The following is a 24122-nucleotide window of genomic DNA, read 5'->3' on the forward strand; positions in this document are numbered from 1 at the left end:
TTATATGCTTCCATTTCAGTGAAATGATATGGAACATTAACCTGATATTGTAAAACTAAATAAAACTAAGACAAGCCATTGGCATGATAATCATAATTTAACACAACTCCATTTCCTGCATTCACTTCCATATTTTATCATGTTTTCTCTGATGTGCTACATGTGCCTCTCTGGGTGGAGCCCCTTGTTGCTCACTAATGCTGATCTAGTGGTAAACACTGCATCAGTTGTGGTGTTGTTTTAGGTCTACCAGGGACCATGAGCCACAACCCGGCCCCCTCTAATGATCTGCACGGTGCAGTAGCACTCTTGTAAAACTGTCCGTCAATTTTAATCATGAAAACAAAATATATATATATATTTATTAATATAATTTTTATTATTTTTATTATTATTATTATTATTATTATTATTATTATTATTATTATTATTATTATACCGATTTTCTCATGTAGATATGTACATGTGAGGCTCTCATAACAATAGCTCTTGTCTTTAACAGATGATATCTGTGTGGGTGTTTCCCCAGACAGTGTCCAGAGACTAGTAAGAGAGTTGCTAGAAAACCATGATCCCAATAATTCAGGATTTGTCACACAAGAGGAGTATCTCATGTGGACACTGCACAATCCACTTTCTACAGCTTTACTGGATATTATATTCCAGGTTAGTTTTATCTGGATATCCCAGTTATTTTATTATTTTCTCAGTATTAAAAGAACAAAATTCCTTCCATTCATATACATGCTTGCATACATGTATTTGGTTTGGTTTTCTGATGTCAGGGACAAGAGACCTGCTAGACTTATTAAGGTTGCTTCCTCGGTAACAACTGTCCATTTTCCATAATGCAGTCCAGGTCAGTTGACTATCAGCTATCTCTTTACTGCTAGGTAAAGAGAGGCATCAGGTGTAATATATATATTTATATATATTAGTATATTTTGATAGCAGTCTTGTAAGCATATGTCGTTGAATATGACCGAAAGGGTAAGATTAATAATTCTAACACAAATCTTCTCAATATTTCTTACGTTTTTCTTCACTGTCGACGGTAATTGAAAAATTAACTCTCCAAAATTAATTTGTTACATTTATTATTTTTGGTCTGACGCCTAAAAGCGTTTTGTCAGGGGCCTCTTACATTTTCAAAGACTGGTTTACACATAAAATATATCATGCTTATATTCATTTTGGGTGAGGTGATATGTCACAAATGTTTTGGGTGAGGTGGGTGTAAATTGGGTATGAAAACATAAGAATGAAAGTAACTGCAGAAGGTCTATTGGCCCATACTTTATCTTGCTGCTTCTTTCTTGGTTCGGGTCTTGAAGTGGGTAGAATATAGTTAAATATTCATTGTAGTTCACCTCACTTCACCTCACTATATATAGTGGAACCTCGGTTGATAACTGCCCTAGAGTACGAATTTTTTGGTACAAGACGTCAAATTCATTGTAAAATTTGAATTGGTGTATGACGGTTTACTTGGAAGACGACGTCTGTTCATACGTGTATGGGTCAAACGAGCTCGTGGTGCTGGGGGTGTGGGGGTGAGGCACTCTCAGTATGTTTACAATTCTATCCTGTGAAGTGATGACTGCAGCCGTGCTTGAATTCTTTGTGGAGAATTTCATTGTTTGCCTACTTTTTTTTTTAAGATAAAAGTTCTTATTTTATATGATGCCAGGGTCCCAAGAAAGTCAGTGGTAAAGTTCAACTTAAGGAAATATTTGTGAGGATGATGATAAAGGAAAACCAAGAGATCATTTACGGTGAGACAATGTGATGTCTCACTTCAGACAAGTGTTACAACGTATGTAAAAAAAAGTGTTGCCAGACAGGTTTTTAATGAGAAAAACAAGCAGTAAGCCACAAGCCTTCCTGCATACCTAGTGGTATGCAGGCAAAACATACGAGAGAGAGAGAATAAATTGAATCATTGTAACATCTAAATTTTTTCTGTGGAGAGCCCCTTCGGCTCCTCGGAGCTGTACCGGGCTGATGTGTATATATTAGACCATGGCAACAGTCAATCGATGGAGTTCTAGGCCTACCGGGGACCAGCGCCAGAACTTGGCCCCCTCAAGGAAGGCACGAAAAGCAGTGGCCTAAAGACCCCCCATGTAATTGGAAGCAGTCTTTGTCTGCCATCTACCAGGCCAGGCACCCAGAAAGGTAGGAATTCCAAAACAAACTACTACTGGTCAAAAATTGCAAACCAACAGCCGAACTAGCAAGCATGACGTCACCACAAACACTACACATCCGTCTATGCAACCCCTCCTTCCTCGGGAGGGGAGCAGGGGGTCCCAGACCTCCACGCCGGCTACTCTCCTCATTTCAGAAGGCTGTTGTGTTGGTGACGGTTGTCAACTCTGGCTCCACTCTTTGCGCAGTGCTGCTTAGCAGTGTTGTTACTTTGTGTTGGTGGTGTGCGAGCCAATTGCCATTCTTGAAAATAACATTTCATTACATTTAATGCTGCTACTTTACTTATAGAACATTAGTTTAAAATTTGAACAACAAATGCAGTGTTGTACAGTATTAATTTTTGTATATTTTCTGATCCCCTTTCTTTATAGAATTCATTGGCTCAAGATAATATTAAAACAGTGCCAAATTAGTCCACTTTAAAGCCTGGACATTATCGAACACAGTGCAGAGTTACAAACCCAATAAGATTTCAACTAAGATTCAATAGAGCAAAAGTTGTTAAACACATTGGGCATAATCTTACTGAGGCGAACATATGAGTCATAAATACTCATACTCCGCCTGAGTAAAACAGAAACAAGAAACAAGTAACACTTAGTGGGCCAGCCAGAGGCTTAGGTCCCGCACAGGAATATCTCTTACAAAAAAAAGAAGCAGCTATATATCCTGTTTGCTATAAAGTATTTGATGGTTTTGCCCCTATGGTGGCCGCTTTAGGAAATTAAGTATTTCTATATAATGTGTGTAAAAGTATCTGTTAATTTCTCAGGTGTGCCATATTGTGCTTGGTTTAAAGCCTAGTAGTCGTACAGAAGAAGGAGAGATTGTTGTTGGTTGGTTGCGGAGAGCAGAAACTAAGACTCTTACCATCGGGCAGTTTTGGTACATCATTAATATGGAATGGTGGAATCTTTGGCTGGAATATGTTAACCATCAGGTGAGATCAATTATATCATTTATGTCTGTTTTCATCTTGTAAAACATATTTGAATTAATATATTTTTTATGTTGTGTTATACAAAAAATTTGTGCAGTATGTTATAAATGATCTTACTTTAGTACTTGTATTGTACCTCAGTCGCCTGGATCAGATAGCAGTTCTCTTAGTCCATCATCACACAGCAGTTCACCTGCTAGTTCTCAGTGTGGCTCTCTCAAACGTACCAAGCTACAGAAAAAATCTGCAAATTCAGAGGGAACTGTTGCTTCTGATGCAAGCAAGTAAGTGTTTATTTTTATTATGATTAGATATTTACTAATGTTTTCTGTGAAGAGCCCCTTCGGCTCCCGGATCCGAAGTTCATATATTAGACCGTGGCAACAGTCTATCGATGGCCCCCCTCATGCCCCCCCCTCATGCCCCCCCTCATGCCCCCCCCTCATGCCCCCCCCCCTCATGCCCCCCCTCATGCCCCCCCTCATGCCCCCCCTCATGCCCCCCCCTCATGCCCTCCCCCTCATGCCCTCCCCCTCATGCCCCCCCCCCCCTCATGCCCCCCCTCCCTCATGGCCCCCCCCTCATGGGCCCCCCCCCCCCTCAGATGAGACACGAGGAGCAATGGCCTATAGACACCACCCCCATGTAATTGGAAGCAGTCTATGTCTGCCATCTACCAGGTCAGGAACCCAGAAAAATAGGAATTCCAAAACTACAGTTGGCTAAAAAATTGAAAACCGAAAGCTGAACTAGCAAACAGAACTTCCCAATCGAAAACAAGCAAACAAACATGACACCTCCACATTCACCGTGTGCTCGTCTGTACAACTCCACCCTTCCCAAGAGGGGGACTGGGGGTCCCCAGACCTCCGCGCTGGCTACTCCACTTCAGTTTAGAAGGCTGTTGTGTTGGTGATGGTCGATCGACTCTGGCTCCATTCTTGTGAGTAGTGCTGCACAGTGGTATTGCTCTTCTGTGTTGGTGGTTTGAGAGCCAGAAGTAACACAAGAGTACTTTGGCTGCATGCACCTAGGGTCACCTTCGCTAGGTGCCCTGTAAGCACTGCCCCTGCGGTTTACAGTTAACTTCCATGAGCCATTCGGGATGCTACCTCCGCGTGGTTCTGTTGCTGCTTGGTGATTGCCCGCCCTTCGGGTTCAGCTGAGGTGGTTCTTGTTTGGCCTTGGGTAGGAAGTAGTATCGTCGCTGGCTGGGGTGCGAGATACTGTGCTGCTGTCTGAGATACATATAGCAACCAGTTCTGTTTCTCTGGCGACGTGCTTTTGTGGGGTTTTTCTTTTGTTTCCTTTTGTTTTGCCTGGTGGGGGGTCTGCCTAGTGTGGCTGTAGGACCACTTGTTATGATTTTGGTGGCCCTCTGCTAGGTCCCTGTGGGCCTGCGGGCCACTCCAATCAACTGCCTGTCAGACCAAGTGCTGACAGGTCAAGCCTGGTCCTGAGTTTGGGGAGTAGAAGAAATTCCAGAACCTTATCCTGGTACAATCCAGGTCATGGTAGTGGGTATAGTGACCTGCTAGGACAACAGGATGTTTGAGAGAATGCTAATGGACAGTCCTTGCATTGCCAGTTAGTCTTTAGATTAGCTTGAATTTTTTGTTTTGTACTTTCCTTGCAGTAATTCTAGGATGGATTGAGTATTCTCCAGTGTCTCCCTAGCACCTGCTATGATCCAGTAGGAATATTTTTTTGGGAGATCCCTCTTCTGCCAGAACAGGTTGTTGACCGGCCATTGTCGTATAAAGTATTAACCTGTCACTGGGGCAAGAAGGATCTTAAATTAAGGAGCAACCAAATGCATAGCTCAGAATGAATGTTAGACTTCTATATCTTTAAAATTAGCTAGTGATTGTTTTATTAACTGCCCTTAAATTCTTTTTATTAACCTAAATTTTGTTTTGTTTTCAGTACTGTAATTTTATTTTTGTTTTATTTTACTGTATTTTATTTTCAGTTTTTAATGCTATCATGTATTGTTGGCAATTATTGAAATACTGTATTTAGTAACTGAATTCAGCACTTACTTTTTTTCAGTAGTGTGCTAGTCACCAGTATAGCCAGCTTAGGAGGGGCAGATTCGATTTCTTTAACAAGCTTAGAAAGTGACGGATCTGGCCGCTTAGATCAATCAGGGTCTCGGCAGGGAACGCTCCAGCGTCACGGCCAGTCTGCATCCAGCCCACGTAAAAATTTCAGTTCAAGCAATCTTTCGGTTCATAATTATGAAGCTAACAGGTAAACAAAAGATGACTTTTTATTTGCAAATCTTCTTTATTATATAATGCTATATTAGGTGTATATCAGTGTCACATGTTTGTCCTGTATGACAGTGTCTGATGTAGAGCCTCCTCCACACATCATGCTCAAGTGTATTACTTATGCCACTAATATGAAGTCAAGACATTTCTCATACAGTATATTCAGTCTTTATATCATAACTTTAAGGCTTATCAAGTGTTTGTTGTCACTTAAGTATAGTATACTGCATTAACATGTATTCACTAGCCCTGTATTTAATTGAATGTATTTATTTATACAGTTGAATGGGCCATCACTGTTTATGTGGGATAAGTTGGTGAGACACCTGTCAGTTGTAAAACTGTAAATGCTAATGCTAAGGTCTTAAGGGATGAAGATGGAAGGGGGGGACAGGATTACTAACACAAAAGTAACCACCATTTGAAAAGAAATGGTGAAAAGTAAAAAAGAAAAGAAATTTGAGGTAAGAATGGAAGAAACAAGTGATGAATATGTGTGGGTGTGCATGGATGAGAGAGAGCACTGAACACTGAAAGGTTTGACAGTGAAATCCTTAGAATGCTTAAAGAAGCTGGTGATAATTGAATTATGGGTAATGTTCCAGAGAGATTTGAGAAAGACACGTGAACCAGTGTAATGTTTGCTAACACAGAGAACACCTTTGTTTTTGACTAGCCAAAGAATGTTACCTGATGGAGGTGAGGAAGAGCAAATGGCAGAACAGTTATGAATGATGCAATATTTCCAATTGTAGATAAGAGACAAGATATTTATTCAGGTAAAGGTACATACGTTGAAAATGAGTTACAAACATAATGTCGGATCAATAGATAGCGCTAGTACATGCAATGCCTGAAGCAACTAATACACACAGCATTTTTCAGCCAGGCAGTAAAGTCTTGGTGGCAGGGACCTCAACTGAGGTAGACCTATTGAGTGAAGGTCTCTCAAACAACATTAATTATAGATCTGAACAGAGGGTCCCGAACTGCCACTAGAATTAATATTTAATTTTAGTTTGACAACATAACTACGATGTCTTTTCTTGGGGAAGCCCCTTCGGCTCCCAAGACCTAACCGGGCTGATATGAATGTATTAGACTGTGGCATCAGTCAATGCACATGGAGTTCTAGGCCTACCAGGTACCATGAGCCAGAACCTGCCCTCCCCCCCCCCTCAGTGAGGCATGAGGAGCAATGACCCATAGAAACCCCCGTGTGGTTGGAAGCATTCTATATTTGCCAACGGCCGGGTCAGGCATCCAGAAAGGTAAGCGCCCCAAAACAAACCCCTATTCTGGTTAAAATATTGCTACCGAAAGCCGAACTAGTGGACAGAACTCCCCAATTGAAAACGAGCAAACAAGCATGACATCACCACGCTGCTGTCTGCACAACCCCCCCCCCTCCCCAGAAGGGGGAAGCCCCAGAGATCTGTGCTGGCTGGCTATCCACCCTGCAGTTCTGTGGCTGATGTGAACTGGCAGGGTTGTGTGCCTCTGGTCCTGTACTCACCTAATTGTGAGTATAATCTCCCATCCTGTGTTTCCAGTTCTGTGTCTTGTGGTGTGGTGCTGCCTTAGTAGTGGTGCACGAGCTATGAGTTATTTCACAAGTACTCGGGCTGCATATGCTTAGGGTCCCCTTTCCTAGGTACCCTGTAAGTGGTGCCCTTGGGGCATGGGGCCAGACTATTCCCACTTACAAACTTGGGTGAGGCTAGCCCCTAGCAACTGGTCTTTAACTTTTGACAGACACTGACAGACAGACATTTTCTCCTTTAGTATAGATACATGTTACATTATTTATAATTTATATGATGTGATATACTTTTGATGATTTTAGAAAATTCTCTTGTAGCTTACCGTCTGTTCAGCATTCATGAAATTTCAATAGGTGCAGTAGCACATCGAGTCCAAGTCACTCCCCTCGTCTGACTCGCCGTGCAGCCACCAGTCCAGGACCACTGCTTGTCCCATCACGACCACCTGCTATTGACAATTCTCCTCTAGTGGAGCCAAACACATCGAAAGTAAGTGAAGCTTAGACATTATAGTTTCTAATTTAAGGCATAGTTACCAAACAGGTCTCTCAACTTAACATTACTGGAAGGAGGAGCCATTTCTAACCTAACCACAGCTCCTGAAAAAATATTAGAAAGTTTACTTTTGCAAACATTTGGAACAAGTTAAGTGAGATGGTGGTGGTGGATGGCAAAACAGTAGTTTCAAAACATCATATGACAAAGAATACTGGGAAGATGGGACATTGCAAGTGTAGCTCTCATCCTATAACTACTCGTAGGTAATTATACCCCAAATCACAACCAAATAGAATGCCCCAATTAAGGACCTCAGAGTGACTACCTACCTGTTGATTATGTGTTGAAGGTTCCCTGCGGCCCGGTCTCTGACCAGGCCTCCTGGTTGCTGGTCTGATCCACCAGGCTGTTTGATGTAGCTGCTCGCAACCTAACTATGAGTCAATGAATCATGTACTGTACTTTCCAAAGCAAGGCTCTCAACTTGGTGGCCAGGCCTCTCAGGCAAACTCTTGTATACACCAGAGTAGTAACTCAAAAAGCACGTAAAGAAGGGTCACCCTGGGCACATGCAGCTCGAAGCGAACAATATGCTAAGTCCACACTAGAATGCTGGTAGATAAACATAGGCATATGAAACAAATAATAAAAATATAGAACGTTTGACAAGGAAATAGCCCACACAAGACAAAGTCCAAAGGATGACGAGCACTTAGTTGAAAATGAAGAGGGACCCTACGATGAGGCGACCTGGGAAGCTTCTTCATAGATCACCACCAGTGACAGGAGTGACCAGTAGTCAACTGCTAGTCAGGGTCACTTGGTGGGAGCCATTTGCACTAAGGGGTTTGAACTAGTTTTGAGTTAACCAATTGTTTTGAATAAATCATTTATGGAGTGTAATGGCTGTTTTTATGCATCTTTTCTATGAACCTTGCAATTGTTTATATTGCATCACTGACTGGATGCTTTCCTGGTGTGGGTAATTGTAACAATCTCTAGCTCATACCTCTTTGAAGGGGCCAAGTTCTGGCTTTGGTTCCCAGTGAGCCAACAGGGTTCATATGACTTATGTGACAAAGTAAGGGGTAGCTACTACTCGATCCTTCAGGGAGCTTCAGGGGAGCCACCAATGGGCTCTTCCATAAATGTGTGTTTGTCTGTCCAAGGTAGGAACCAAAGTGCTTGGGGCTAGCCTCGCCCAACTTTGCAGGATGACTGATAGATGGTAGGGGACTGTCATAGGTGGGTCAACGTTGGCCTAATTGCTCCTTTATAATAAAAAAAGGTTGACTCATATTGTGATCTCAGGGAGTCCCCCATGAAGTTTGAAATAGTTATTTTTTCCCACAGTTTTTTAGCTGTTCATGATGTTATATATTGACATGCAAAATGCATGTTCTGATGGCAGATTTACTTTCTGGAGGCTTTCTATACTTAAAATAGCCCAAACGTTCGGTGGTCAGCCTGAGTAACAACAGGTACCCCATTTAGTACCCGTTTACAATATATGGTACCTTAGGGAATTACTGGGATTTTGTTTCTAAAATGGTAGTCTTGCAAAGCCCTTAACACACTCGGGCATTATTTTTTTTGCAGATTGTTATATAATTAAATTATAATGTTTGCTTTGAACCATATATATAAATTGTGCACTATTTAGTTGCCAGTGACAGCTCTAAGCAAATTGTTAGATGGATGTGTACATTACTAATTAAAATTTTAGATGTGGACCACATTGTCAGCTGTACTGTATTCTGCTGTAACAATTTTGGTGTTAAGAAATAATGACTAGATTTGCTTGCTTTGAATTTATAGCTGCTGAGCTAATGAGTTGAGTTTGTCTGTCAAGATGTGGTACAGTATTTGTTGATGTAGATTTTATGGATGTTGTTTAAAGTATGTAGTGTATAATTTGAACTATTATTACACTCTATTGTCTGTTGGTTTACTATTAGTTATTTGGTATGTATTTGACATGTGTTTTGCAGGTAATGCTTTTAACGGGCGAGGGCGGACGTTTAAAGCGAAGTGTTCCCCTTGTTGAGCGTCGCGACTTTGTGCTGGTCCCTGACTCACTGTGGAAGGCTCTTCAGCAGTGGTATGGAGGAGCACCTGCCCTTCCTAGGCAGGTGAGGCTCAAAAGAAAATGTTATTTACTCCTTAAGTCAAATACACGTATTGAGGTGTGCTAGTAGACTACGTACGTACGGTGTGACGTCATTTGCCTAGATCGGTGTGTCTTAGATGGTGTCCATTTAACTCTGTGATTCCCAAATGATTTTGTACTTCTGCCCCTTGGTTCTATGAACTCATTTTTAGTGCCTTCTACTCTATTTAGTACCTTCAGTGGGGTTATTATGATCTATTTTTAAACCAGAAAATAGTGTTAAATTTTGTCTTCTCGTAAACCAATCCAGCCATATAAATTTGGCTTTTATGTGAATTGAACCCAGAGCCTCAGACTTAACAGACTGGTAGCATTAATATATTTCCACACAATATGATCCATCAACTTCAGTGTGTGCTCCAGAAAGCAAACATGGTATACCAGGTTTACATGCCCAGTGAAGGATGTCATATTCAATCTACTTACATTGGTATGACCACCACAAAGTTTTGTGAAGACTGACCTGCCATCTACAAGCTGGTGCCCCTAGAAACCATATGCTTAATATAAATGCCCAGTATTTATTTATATAAATATTTATATGTGCCTAAGTCTTAGTTGCATATAACACATTTTATATACAAATATATACATGCATATCATTAATTTGTTGTTTTTCTTGATACTGGAGTGTGATAGTGAAACAATTGAGTTGCAGAATGCAGCACCTTGTCACTGTTATTGCTCCATATAGTGTTATGTTGGGTATAAATAGGAGCTGCCTCACATGGGTGAATAGGGCTTTACAGTTTATTTTTGTTCTTGTGTTAGATGTAGGAGCTACCTCATGGGAATATATAGGCTTTCTACACTTTCCTATTTTTCTCTTATGTTCTTATGCTGGATGTAAATAAGACATGTTTCAAATGGGCCAATACATCATCTGCAATTTCTTTTATTCCTATTTTCTTATGTTGGGTATAAATTGAACCTGCCTCACGTAGGCCAAAAGAACCTTATACTATTAACCTTATCCCTACATTTTTATGTTAACACATTTTCAGCAGAATCGAATAATGCTGCAACAAATATTCCCCAATTGTCAACTAGAAGTATACATGACGCGTGCAGCATTGTGTCGGTCACCACCCACATGCTCACTCACTCTTACCTTACTGTTAGAGCAGCTTATTTTATATTCTTATTGGTAATATTCAAGTTAAATACTTGTAATATATTCCTCCTCATCCCCCTAAGATCTTTCAGGTCCTTCATAGCCCGTGTAATTTTGCATAGCGTCAGTGGCCTCTAATATGGTTGCTCTGGCCGTTTAACCACTGGGTCGTCGTGTGCTAGATATTGTATGCATCTTTTTACTAAGGCCTTGAAGGAAGCTAAGGCTTTCAGGATTTCTGCAACATGGCCAATAATTGGTTGATGTTTGTAGTTGTGATTGACATTTCCTTAGCAGTGTTACTTTTAAATATTATTGGTCACTTAAAATTGCCTGAGACAATTCACACAACAGGGCCATTTACTTGAAAAAGACAGAGCAGTTTAAGAGTTCAACAAGACGTTACACACTGAATGTCGTAAATGTTTTCACATTGTTCTTTTATTGCGGATAAACATGCACACACTTCGTGCAACTTTTAGGCATTAGAATACTGTACTTGTTTATAATGATTACAATTTTAGCTTTGGTCACTAACAGGTTATTCATGGACGCTCTAGTGGAGAAGTAGAATTAGAGTTATACCCTCTAACTCTCCGGTTGTTCCGCCATGTTCAGCAGCAGTCCAGAACACCAAACAATTCCTGGGTTGGAGTTGTAGGTGGTTATGGGGCTGCAGCCTTAAGTAAGTTTGCTCAATATTAAATTGTCCTCAGCCTCCACTGTACTGTATTTGAAATAAAATGTTTCTTATTGTAATGTTTATTATGGAGGAATCTTCAGATATTCTCTACTCTTATCATTTGCAAATTACAAATTGATGAAAGATGACAAAAGTATTATTGTACGTTTCTGATCTTTATTCATCTTTTAAATTTCTTCAGATTCAGCTCCATATTATGTGACATCTTTACCAAATTCCACGTCATCCCCAAAAAGATATTTGGCATATCTAGCAGCGTTTAGTCGTTTGGCCACTTTACGGCAGGTATATGATTATTTAGCTACAAAGTTGCGATTGCGTCTTGAGGATATAAGATTGTGGTATGTGCGTGATGAGGTAAGGAATAAAATGTCGGCTTCTGTATTTTTATTTGTTGAACTCTATCTTTAATGCTGACAAGATGATTTAGATTTTAATATAAAATACTAAGTCTGTTTTATGATATTCTATGCATCCTTAATTTCCTCCTGCAATAACTTGATCATTATCATCATTATAAGTCAGTAATTGAAGATGTTCTCCCATCTTGAACTGAATTTTGTCTTGAATTGATATTTCTTTTATTATACATGTTCTAGTTTTTAAATGTCCTTTAATTTGATTAAGTCTAATTTAATAATTCTTGTATGACATGAGTTTCATGTAGTCTGGATTTGAATTGGTGAATTTGAGTTTCAATAGCCAACACATGTACCTCAGATATAGCAGTTAAGAGTTCTTGGGATATTTATGTAAACATATCCGCCATGTAATTTTCTATCGGAATAAGTACTGATAAGAAAAATTAAGATAAAATTTTTTAAGTAAATAATTGAAAAAGTAAATAACAATATGGGAGCTTAAACTCTAAAGTGTGGCTATGGAAATGCAAGCATGTCTGTCCAGACACACAAAAAAATAAAAAAATAATACAAAAATAATGGAATCAATATATGATGATGACCAAACTTTTAAGGTTAAATCAGGATAGTTGCTTCGTTATTTTATTAAAATTGCATGGAAAATGTTTTAAGTAGCACCATGGAAATTGTTTAACAAAGAGCTTTTACAATATTGGAATATTGTTTGACTATTATTGACTAATCTGCAGCCTACTGGCATGATTTTGTTGGAAGAGGAAGATACTACCTTAGAGGAAGTTGGTGTGGCTGACCTTGCTCATGTATTAATTGAAGTCAGGAATAAGGACCTCACATGGCCAGAAGAAATGAGCCAAATTGCTTCTACTAGATTGATGCGTACACAATCCAGCCAAGGTTTGTATTATACGTTACATTTTAGATACTGTACTTTGTTGGGAATACCTTTTTCTGTGGTAAGGCTCCTCATCTCCCTGAAGCTATCTTACTGATTAAGTGCCTTACTACTTGGAGTCATCAGTCACAGTTCTTCTTGCCAACCGGGGACCACGAGCCAAAATCTGTACCCCTCGGAGAAGTGCAGGGATCAATGGCCCATGAATACTTTACATTTTAAGTTTATCATCTTGTCATCAAGCAGGGAAGGCACCCATAAAGGAAGATGAATCAAAACAGACTACTGCATGGTTGAAAAATGAGACAAGTGCCCTCAAAAAGTCAAAAGAACTCCCCCAACAAAAAAACAAAAGACCAGAACTTTGCCAAGCCAGTCCCCTGCTAGTTAGCTCCACCTCCCCTTCGTTGGGAAAAGTGGGGAGCAACGCTGGTCAGTTTTTGACTGATGTTCGTGCCTGGTGGTCATCGGTGCACTCAGGCTTCAATCTCCTATTTCGAGTGGTGTTTTGCCTTTTAGGCTGTTCCTACATGAGTGTGTGTATAAGCCAGGAGTCTGGTGTACTGGAGATGCATGTGCTCAGGGTTATCTTCTCTGTGCGCTCTGCAAGTACTACACTTGTGTGGTTGGGGTTACCTTCCCTGGGGTGATGGGGAAACACTCCCATCAGGGGGCTTCCTCGCTTGTGGTGGACCTTGCCCTTAGGGTAAGCTGGTAGTCTTGGGCTTTTTGTCTTGCCCTGGGTTTGGGAGTGTTTTTGGAGAGCCCTTTCAGCTCCCCGGAGCTTTACCAGGCTGATGTGTATATATTAGACCGTGGCAACAGTCAATCGATGGAGTTCTAGGCCTGCCGGGGACCAGCGCCAGAACTTGGCCGCCTCAAATGAGGCACGAAGACCAATGGCCTATAGACACCCCCATGTAATTGGAAACAGTCTGTCTGTCATCTACCAGGTCAGGCACCCAGAAAGGTAGGAATTCCAAAACAAACTACAGCTGGTTAAAATTTGCAAATGTACAGCCGTACTAGCAAGCAGAACTCCCCAATCAAAAACAAGCATGACGTCACCACAGCCGCTGCGCCACTGTCTGCGCAAATCCCCCTTTCCTGGGAGGGGGGGGGGAAGGGGGGGTCCCAGACCTCCCGCACCGGCTACCCAACCCCAGTTCACAGGCTCTTGTGTTTGGTGGCGGTTGATCGACTCTGGCTTCATCCTTTTGAGCAGTGCTGTCCATAGCAGTGTTGTTCTACTGTATGGTGGTGCAAGAGCCAGGAGTAACACAAGAGTATTGGGCTGCATGCATCTAGGGCCACTTTTCCTAGGGGCTGTGTTAGTACTGCCCTTGTGGTTTAGGGTTAACTTCCATGAGCCGTTTGAGAGACTACCTCCGCCTGGTTGTTTTGCGACTCTGTGATTGCCCACACTTGGGGTTCAACTGGGGTTGTTCTTACTCCTGTTTGACCTTGGATAGGAGGTAGTATCATTGCTGGCTGGGGCGCAAGGTACTGTACATCTGTCTGATATATGCATAGCGACCGGTTGTGTTTTCCTGGGGACGTTGTGCTTTTGAGGGTTTTTTGTTTTTTGTTTTGCCTGGTGTGGCTGTAGGATCACTTGTATGATTTTGGTGGCCCTTCTCCAGGTTTTCAGTGATTGAACACATCGCAGGGGTTCAGCTTTTAGTTTGTTTGCTTGGTAGCTCTGGGATAACCAGTTAGCAATACCTTGCCTGGGCTTCCTTTAGTAGTCAGCCAAAGGGCCCTGGGAACCCCCATTGGGGCACATTGGTCCGATGGAGGAGACCTCCGAGTCCAACCTTGCATTGGTCACATTTTTTCAACCAGGCAGTAGTCTGTTTTAATTCACCTTCCTTTCTGGTCAATGGCAAGATGACAAACTTTAAATGTGGTGTGTTCATAGGCAGTTGCTTCCCTGCCCCTCTCTGAGGGGTCCAGGTTCTGGCTCCTGGTCACCGGTAGACAACAAGAACTCTGCGATTGATGGTAACAAGTGGTGTGGCACTTAATCAATATGGATAGCTTCGGGAAGCCTCCAGGGCTCACCCAGAAACTGGCATTTCATTACATTCAATGCTGGATTTTTACTATAAGCTTGTAGAGTTTATGAATTATGTTTAAATGAAATGCATTTTATTACAGTATATTTTTATTCTACTGGTAATTCTGATTAACATCTTTTGGTTTTCTTTTGTGGCAGGTGTCAAAGAGAAAGGGGTGACAGGACTGAATAACCTGGGCAACACATGTTTCCTTAATGCAGCCCTTCAGTGCTGCTCAAATACACATCCTCTCACCACATACTTCATCAACAATATGCACCTGTATGAGCTCAATCCAGACAATCCTTGTGGGATGAAAGGCCATATGGCAAGACAATATGGAAATCTAATGCAGGAGCTGTGGGGTGGTGGTGCAAGAACTGTAGCTCCACTTAAATTAAGGGTTTGTTATTGAATTTTAGTAGTGTACTTTCCTTATATGGTGTCTTAAGTAAACAAATATATATATATATTGTGCTGTTAATAGTAACAATATATATATACTGTAGATCTATTTACAATACAATGTGTTTCTGTGATGTGCTTACTAATCAGTGCCTCTGGGGAGCAAAATCTAGCTCTTTGTGCTCTGCTTCTTAGCCATTTATCCCCGACATACTAATTATCTCTCTCAACGTTATAGCACTCGCTATATTTTTTCCTTAAAATTGTGCATGGGCTTGACTTCACCAAGCTATTCCTTAAATGTAACCCACTTGCCGACTGCCCGTACATGGAATGAAAACTTTCTTAACATCTCTATAACTCGGTTGTGCATCCAGCTTCTACTGATGTCCCCTTTTCCTGCTTCCTTTGTCCACTTTGTCTATTTCCCTCAGGATTTTGTATGTATTGATCATATCACATGTTTCTTCTCCTCTATAAGGTTGTGAGGGTGAGTTCCCTCAACCTGTCCTCATAGTTGAGCTCTCTCAGTTGTCACTAATCTAGTTGCAAGCATCTGAACTCAAGTAATGATCTCACATAGTTTGTGTATGAACTTTAAAACCTCTTTGTTTAGATTCTTTAATAATAATATGTTTGCTAACTTTCTGTATGCTGCTGATACTTCACAGACGCACACTGTAACTTCTACCAAGCCAAGGAAAGTGAATGCAAATTGGCAAAGGTGACATTATATATTTCATGTTGGATGAAGTGAGGGAAGATGTTACCCATCTACCCAGTTTGAGGGAGATTACTTTTCCTTGAGATGATTTTGGGACTTAGCATCCCCGCGGCCCAGTTCTCGACCAGTCCTCCTCATTGCTGGACTGGTCAACCAGGCTGTTGGACGCAGCCTGACGTATGAGTCACAGCCTGGTTGATCAGGGACTGGGTAACCTTACCCAACATTCTCACTGATGAGCTGGACGGTAGGTGTAATGTGAACAGGCTGATCTGCCTTGGTCATATAGATGGTAGAATATATCTAAGTACAATATAATTGTTAATCCTCTAACTGGGCAGGTTATTTTGATGGATTCAGGTATGCGTCTCCCTTTAAACACAAGGAGTATAACTAGCCGACCTCCTATGGTGTTCAAGAGAGATCTTAATAAACACCTCCACCAGGTTTTGGAGGTGGAAGTTGCAGAGACCAGGCTGTGGAGACAGTTATTCCTGTAACCACTACAAGGTAACCGCAAAGTAGCAACAAATGCCACTCCTATTGCACCCTATGTCACTATCCCCCTAGAAATGGCAGGTTTTTTTTAATAAAATTTAGCATCTTAGGTCATCTCCAGTCAATGGGAGCATATAAGCTAATCAATTAAGAGCGATCGGTGCAGCGTAAAGGTTAATAGTGGATGAGTGAACAGTATTTGATGTGTAGTACTCCAACTATGTCTTATCTGCTACTGTTATTGTGTGTCTGAATTGTTTCAGTGATGCTGATCAGAATATCTTAGATGATGGTCTTGCCGTATGTATAAATTATGTGATCTTTGAGATAGCCTTGTTTTGTGCATTGTTGGGTGCCTTGAAGGAGATGCCTTCTTGCCTATGTGTTGAGGCTGGCAATCCCCCAAGTGGACATGTCTGGACCATACATCATATAATAGACATAGAAAACATTCATTTCTATAAGAGCATTTCATAAGCACACAGTGTGCTCAGTAATCGGTACACCCTTTTGGTTATACTCCTCTGCCTCCTGTTGCCATATGTACCGGATGATTCAAATGTGCCTTGTTTCACTCCTTGTTATCGATTTATTTAGTATCTTCTTCACCAAGCATGTACATGTTATCTTGCTTTATTCACTTTAGCTGACACACCAACCTCCTCCTCCTGTTTTTGTTGCAACTGGTCCCTGCTCCCCATTTTGAGTGCTTGCTGTTGCCTGGCACTCCATATTCCCACTGGGTCTTTCCTAGGAACTTTTTCTCTTCATTGGCACTATTTCTTTGCTCTTTCCTCCTGATTCCATTTGTTCTATCCTTCAAATCTACTTACACTTCTTCTTTGGTGTTTTTCTGTGTGTGTCTGTCTCTCTTTGTTTGTTTTTCTGTCTCTTCCTGAATGTAAGAGAGAAAAGTATGTATGACATGTTCAGGGATGTTTAATGTCATTTGTAAGCATATAGTTATATGTAAGCATAAACATTTTGTCTACAAAAACTAGGTTCCCTACAATATAACATATCTAATGATGTTTTTTTAACAGTGGACAATAGGAAAGTACAGTGGAAACTTCACTGGATTTCAACAACATGACTCCCAGGAGCTGCTTGCTTTCCTTCTTGATGGTTTACATGAAGACCTAAATAGAGTTCATAACAAGCCATATATTGAACTCAAGGACTCGGAGGGACGTCCCGATACACTAGTTGCCCAAGAGGTTAGTTTGTACTTGTCCGTTCTTAATATTAACACAATGAACATAATAGTAACCCCTTTCCAAGATGTTTTAATCCATTCTCATTTTGATTCAAGATTTAGTCATTGAAAAACTTTTCTTATAAATTTTCTTACTAAATTATTTCCTACATCTAATGATTTGGAATAAAGTCGGGAAGATTCCAAGGCGGCATCCTGTTTCTAGCATGACTGGTTAGCTCCTTACACTTCTGGTCACACCAGACCCTTGCAAATCAATAAAAGCAGAATAGCAGAAAGGTAGGACGAGACAAACAGACGGCAGCAAGGCTAGTAGACAACTTTACAAATGATCCACCCAGTAGTTTGGTTAGTCATCCTCTAGTTCCAGCTGCCTACCACTAGGTGGCAGCACAGCTCATGGATCAGTCAGTGGGCCACCTAAGCAAATCACCTAGTGTGACAGTAATCTTTATGGCTCTCCTAGTCGCCACTATGCCTTTGGAGTCCTGGTTTTTCCAGATAAGTGCTGGCCATCCTTTAGGCTTAGTTATGTGGGGCATATTTCCTTGTGTATTTTTCCAATTTGTACTATTTGCTTCATAAGCCTGTGTTTACAAGCCTCATTTGTGTTGTGGATTTTGGCTAATTGTTTATCTCAAGCTGCATGTGTCTTGGGTTACCTTCCCTAGGTGCTCGCTGGTGTTGCTTCTGCCCTAACAGGGTTTTGCCTTCTCTGGTAATTACCCAAGTGCAGTTACAGGATGAGAGCTATGCCAGTGGTGTCCCTTCTTCCCAGTACTCTTTGTCGTATGATGCTTCTCACTACTGATAGTTTTGGCCTCCACTCCCTTCTCACTTAACTTGTTCCAACCAGCTATCACTGTTTGCAAAAGAAAACTTAATAATATTTTTGCGGTGCCTTTGTTTCCTAAGCATGAATCTATGACATGTTCTTGAAGTTCCTTGTTTCAAGAATTCTTATTTATCAATTTTGTTTATTCTCATTACTATTTTGTATGTAGTGATCATATCACCTGTTTCTTCTATCTTCTAGGTTTGACATATTTTACTTCTCTTGCCTCTCCATGTAGTTCTTGTTTTTTAGTGTCAAAAGTTTGTTTCTCTCTTCTCCTCGGTTTGTAGTGGCTCCTTCAGTATTGTTTTTACCAAGGAAGCTTTTACCATTCAGATTTCTTTTTGTTGTGATCCATTGCTTCATCCTTCCTCTTAGTAATTTTTGCTTAAAATCTCTATCATATATTTATCTTTCTTAACTGCAAACTTCAGTTACTGCATCAAGATTTATCTAGAGAGCTTTATTTTCCTTCTTCCATTCAGTCTCTGGTTTGGCCATTACCTGTTGTTATAATTCTCACCTTGACAGCACTCGGCTTCATTTTAACCGTACTGTATTATTCTACAGCTTTTGTAGTTGCAATAACTAGCTTTTATTAAAACATATTTTTTTAATTTTTATTAATGAGAAGTTTCCTTTGTGCTTACAGGCTTGGGAGAATCATATTCTACGCAACAAATCCATAATTGTTGATCTCTTTCATGGCCAGTTGAAGAGTAAAGTTACTTGTCGGGTGTGCAGCAATGAAAGTGCAAGATTTGATCCATTTACATACCTAACATTACAGCTGCCCATGGAGAGTTTTGTATATTTGGAAGTTATAGGTAAGCAGTCTTATATTTGGTAAATGTGTGTAACACAGGTCTATGTATATTTATAAAATATAAACAAAACTAAAGGCCATTACAGGTTTTACCTCATAATGGTAAATATGAGAGGAGTCAAGATGCTGATTGTCGATGATAGACATTATATTACTGATGCCTGTAGAGGACGACTGTGGGTGCTCTTGCCCACTGTCATAATGAGTGACACTCAAGCATGGCTTGATGGCACTCGTGACACTCAAGCATGGCTTGATGGCACTCGTGACACTCAAGCATGGCTTGATGGCACTCGTGACACTCGAGCATGGCTTGATGGCACTCGTGACACTCAAGCATGGCTTGATGGCACTCGTGACACTCAAGCATGGCTTGATGGCACTCGTGACACTCAAGCATGGCTTGATGGCACTCGTGACACTCAAGCATGGCTTGATGGCACTCGTGACACTCGAGCATGGCTTGATGGCACTCGTGACACTCGAGCATGGCTTGATGGCACTCGTGACACTCGAGCATGGCTTGATGGCACTCGTGACACTCGAGCATGACTTGATGGCACTCGTGACACTCAAGCACGGCTTGATGGCACTCGTGACACTCAAGCACGGCTTGATGGCACTCGTGACACTCAAGCACGGCTTGGTGGCACTCGTGACACTCAAGCACGGCTTGATGGCACTCGTGACACTCAAGCACGGCTTGGTGGCACTCGTGACACTCAAGCACGGCTTGGTGGCACTCGTGACACTCAAGCATGGCTTGATGGCACTCGTGACACTCAAGCATGGCTTGATGGCACTCGTGACACTCAAGCATGGCTTGATGGCACTCGTGACACTCGAGCATGGCTTGATGGCACTCGTGACACTCAAGCATGGCTTGATGGCACTCGTGACACTCAAGCACGGCTTGATGGCACTCGTGACTCAAGCACGGCTTGATGGCACTCGTGACACTCAAGCATGGCTTGATGGCACTCGTGACACTCAAGCATGGCTTGATGGCACTCATTATCTGAGTCTTGAACTTTTCACCCAATCCTAAGTGCTGCTCATTGTAATGTAGTTGGTAATGTAGTGACAGGTTTCACTATCTCTGCACTTGTGGCCACATAATGGCAGTAACTTGAGATGAATAACATTCAGGGATGAGAGATTAATATTGCCAAAATTGTATATATTGGCATCCTTTATAACATGATCTGTTGCACATGGAAACATTTGAGGGATCCTTATATTAATTTATTTCATCCTAACATCTGTGGAGCTGTTCACAGCAAGAGACCAGTGATGCTAACTTAGCTGAAACAGCACACACACAAGGGGCATAATTTCTTGACAGCAGCAGTTTTACGTGTAAACAATTATGTTGAATAGTTTGCCATATTTTTTCTGAAATTCTGTTTTAAAATGCTTCAAATTCGATATACTGTAGTTAAGATTTATATAGTATAATAGCATACTGCTAATGCATTGTGCCATAATAATTGTCTTAATCATTGGCATAATCATCCCTTCAAAAGTCAATATCCAGCATATATAACTTAGCACTCATTTGTTCCTGAATACTTAATCCTTAATTGTAGCAGTGTACATGGTGTTACCAGGTACAGCAGAGCTGCACCAACTGCTTGTCCTGCCAAATGCAACTGTGAGTTGTTGTATGGGAATATTGAGGGACAAATGCCCTTATCTTCAACTTACAAGCCCTTATCTTCAACTTGCATGCCCTTATCTTCGATTGCTTGTGCCTGCAGAGTGCCTAATAGATGAAGTTCATCTAGCCACCAGGCATATTTGTGTGGTGAAATGGTGTGCACTTTCTTTCATTCTTCCACAAATCCTTACATTTGAAGATACAAATGTAGGGTTTACAGACATTTTCCCATATACTGGTGAGAACATGAATGAAATGGACTATTTTATGGCATATTTCAATGAACCGCTCATGGAACACATTGTTCAGGAAAAGAAAATACAGTGGTACCTCCCATAACGAATTTAATCCGTTCCATGTTCGTCAAGTGAAACGGACGTCATACAAAACGAGTGTCCCCCATGTAACCAGTGTGATGCACTGTGTTTATTGTGAAATTTCCCTAGTGTGCATGACATCAAATGTTCCCCAAAATATAATTTTTCTTTGTAAAATGATAAATTACCGTCCCTGAACATGTCTATGTAAAAATAATTACCAAATTCCACTTACTTTGGCTGTGAGGGCGTGGACAAGGTGCGCTGTGACGTCATCAGGGGCTGGTCGCCCGTGTGTGAAGCTCCCAGACACGGTCGCGCAGGCCATTCAAGCACCGCGTGTTGCCACAAATATATTTTCAAATATTTTTCCTATGCATTTCCAATGCGGTTTTATTTGTTTCTTTTATCGTATATGATGCATATTTGTGACCTTTACAATATGTATACAGTAGAATGTTCATAATTTTCCATGAAACTGTGATACATGTGTCAGTAATGTGTCCACAATAAATGTTTATTGTCACAATATTACGTGGTAAAAATGCACTAATATTACAATATGTACAGTTTCACATACTATTTACACAGTAACACACTGTATTACACACTCAGTACTTTGGAGGTGCGTAATAGTCAACGAAGTAGTCCATGGTACACAGCGCGACTTTGCTCTCCTTGCACCAGCTACAGATAGATTTTTGTTTCCTGTTTCATCGTTCTGTGTGCTTGCAAATAATGCACTCGCGTGCACCCTTGGCTTTAGTACTTGTAGGTGGTATGTAGCCAAGCTTGTAAAGCACAAGGTAGTATTGAAACGATTATAGGAAAAGCTCAATTTGTAAGGTAGTCTTGAAAAGATCGCTTTGTAAGGTCCCACACAGGAAGAGATTCAGCTAGCCTCAAAGAGTGTCCATCAGTCAGGAAGAGATTCAGCTAGCCTCAAAGAGTGTCCATCAGTCAGGAAAAGATTCAGGTATTCTTAAAAATATCAATGAACACCACCACCATGGAAGCCGCTAACACTGTTCATCTATGCTACTTGTATCAGATGCATCATCACTGAACGCAGAAAACGATTCATCTATGTATCATCTATATACATTAGAGATGGCAAGGGTGGGGCTCAGAGCTACACCTGGATACGCTCGCTGTATCATCCTCATAGGTGCTGTATCACAGGCATCCGACCGTTGTGTTAAGCCCTTATTGCGCCTAGCTTCACCAATGTTATGACCCTTATGTTCTTCAAACAATAGGGTCTGAATTGCACTGACTGAGTACAGTCTTTCAACACCGTGTGGGACAGGTGTTTGAGAGCCAGAGGCACGTGTGCTACAAATGGTTGCTCACGCACTACTAACCCAGCCAGCAGCCCTTGTCTTCCATATTCGTTATAGCAAAAGGTTCGTTCAGTGTTTGTTGGGTAGGCTGCTCCATTATGACAATCTTTCTTTGTTTCAAATGTGTTCCATTTGTTTTGTATTTATCACTTACGTCTCAATAATGGAGCAGCCTACCCGACAAACACTGAACGAACCTTTATGACATTTGTCCATTTTTCAAATTGTTTCAACAGTTCTTTTATTTTTCGTTTTTTTTTTTTTTTTTTTAAGAAACATGGAGCAGTCGACCTGTAGACCACCGAACGAACCTTTTGCTATAAGACAAATGAAAAATAAATATTGAACACATTTGAAGAAAGGAAAATGTCATAATGGTTTATTCAGTGTATGTAAGGTAAGCTTCTCCATTATTGAGACGTAAATGACAAATAAAAAACAAATGGAACACATTTGAAACAAAGAAAGATTGTTATAATGGAGCAGCCTACCTGCCGAACACCGAACGAACTTTTTTGACATTTGTTGTATATCAGATATTTCATTTCCTTTTTCCTACAAAAACGTCAATGCTTTGCAACATCTCAGCAGTCACCCTTTTATATCCCAGCATCATTAGCATCTTTAAACAAGAACAACATAATTTATGTGCATCGTCGGAGGCGTCTAAGAATGTGCAAGCAGCAGCGCGACCCCACCATGTGGTGTTGACGTTACTCAAACCAGCGTTCGTCATACGGGACGATTTGACGCCGATCGGGCCGTTCGTTACCCAAAATATTCGTCTTTTGGGGCAATCGTTATGCGAGGTACCACTGTATAAAGTATTTAGCACGGGTGGTACGTGAACAAGGGGACACAGCTGGAAACTTAGCACTGAAATGAGCCACAGAGACATTAGAAAAAACTTTTTCAGTGTCAGGGTAGTTAACAAATGGATTGCATTAGTGTGATGTGGTGGAGGCAGACTCCATACATAGTTTCTAATGTAGATATCATAGAGCCCAATAGGCTCACGAACCTGTACACCAGTTGATTGACAATTGAGAGGTGGGACCAAAGAGCCAAAGCTCGACCCCCACAAGCACAACTAGGTGAGTACAGTAATATCATGGAGGAGGGAAAGGCCAGTGTTTGACAGAAATTTTGCAGTATCTGAATGTCAGCTAAGAAACTAAGAAAAAAGTGACAAATACGTGCAGTGCATTGGAAAGACAGACGAGAAGTGAGTATGTTTGTAACCATTCATACTGGTGGGATGGTGAACAGTGGCAAGGTCAGCAGAGCAATCAAAGGACCAGACATATTCAGTTTGCTTGGTCTCCTGTTCCAAGATTTGCACTTATCAGATTGTCTGCAGTGTCATTGGGTCTAGCCAGCATGGGCTGATATTTGGGTTCGGAGGTTTTGGCAACCCTGTATTTAGTTAACATTCATGGTTCCCGGCCTGGATTCTCTCCGTCATCTTAGTACCAGTTGCCTCTCCTCCCTGGCAAGTCTGGTG

At 41.2% G+C, this 24122-nt stretch overlaps 1 protein-coding gene across 3 annotated transcripts in view; it reads left to right on the forward strand.

Annotated features, from left to right (window-relative positions):
• Positions 1-24122, forward strand: part of Usp32 (Ubiquitin specific protease 32) — a 74608-nt gene that overhangs the window by 19961 nt on the left and 30525 nt on the right. For 2 of the 3 annotated variants that reach the window (XM_069311258.1, XM_069311260.1), the window contains exons 8-19: positions 503-666; positions 2987-3154; positions 3296-3438; positions 5207-5407; positions 7328-7463; positions 9464-9604; positions 11297-11441; positions 11641-11816; positions 12571-12736; positions 14953-15197; positions 17465-17638; positions 19125-19299. In XM_069311258.1, the coding sequence (XP_069167359.1) occupies positions 503-666; positions 2987-3154; positions 3296-3438; positions 5207-5407; positions 7328-7463; positions 9464-9604; positions 11297-11441; positions 11641-11816; positions 12571-12736; positions 14953-15197; positions 17465-17638; positions 19125-19299 (2034 nt within the window). The remainder of the gene's footprint in view (positions 1-502; positions 667-2986; positions 3155-3295; positions 3439-5206; positions 5408-7327; positions 7464-9463; positions 9605-11296; positions 11442-11640; positions 11817-12570; positions 12737-14952; positions 15198-17464; positions 17639-19124; positions 19300-24122) is intronic. The other variant, XM_069311259.1, reaches the window with a different exon arrangement.

The sequence above is a fragment of the Procambarus clarkii genome, chromosome 69 (assembly GCF_040958095.1).
Source record: "Procambarus clarkii isolate CNS0578487 chromosome 69, FALCON_Pclarkii_2.0, whole genome shotgun sequence".
Classification (NCBI taxonomy): domain Eukaryota; kingdom Metazoa; phylum Arthropoda; class Malacostraca; order Decapoda; family Cambaridae; genus Procambarus; species Procambarus clarkii.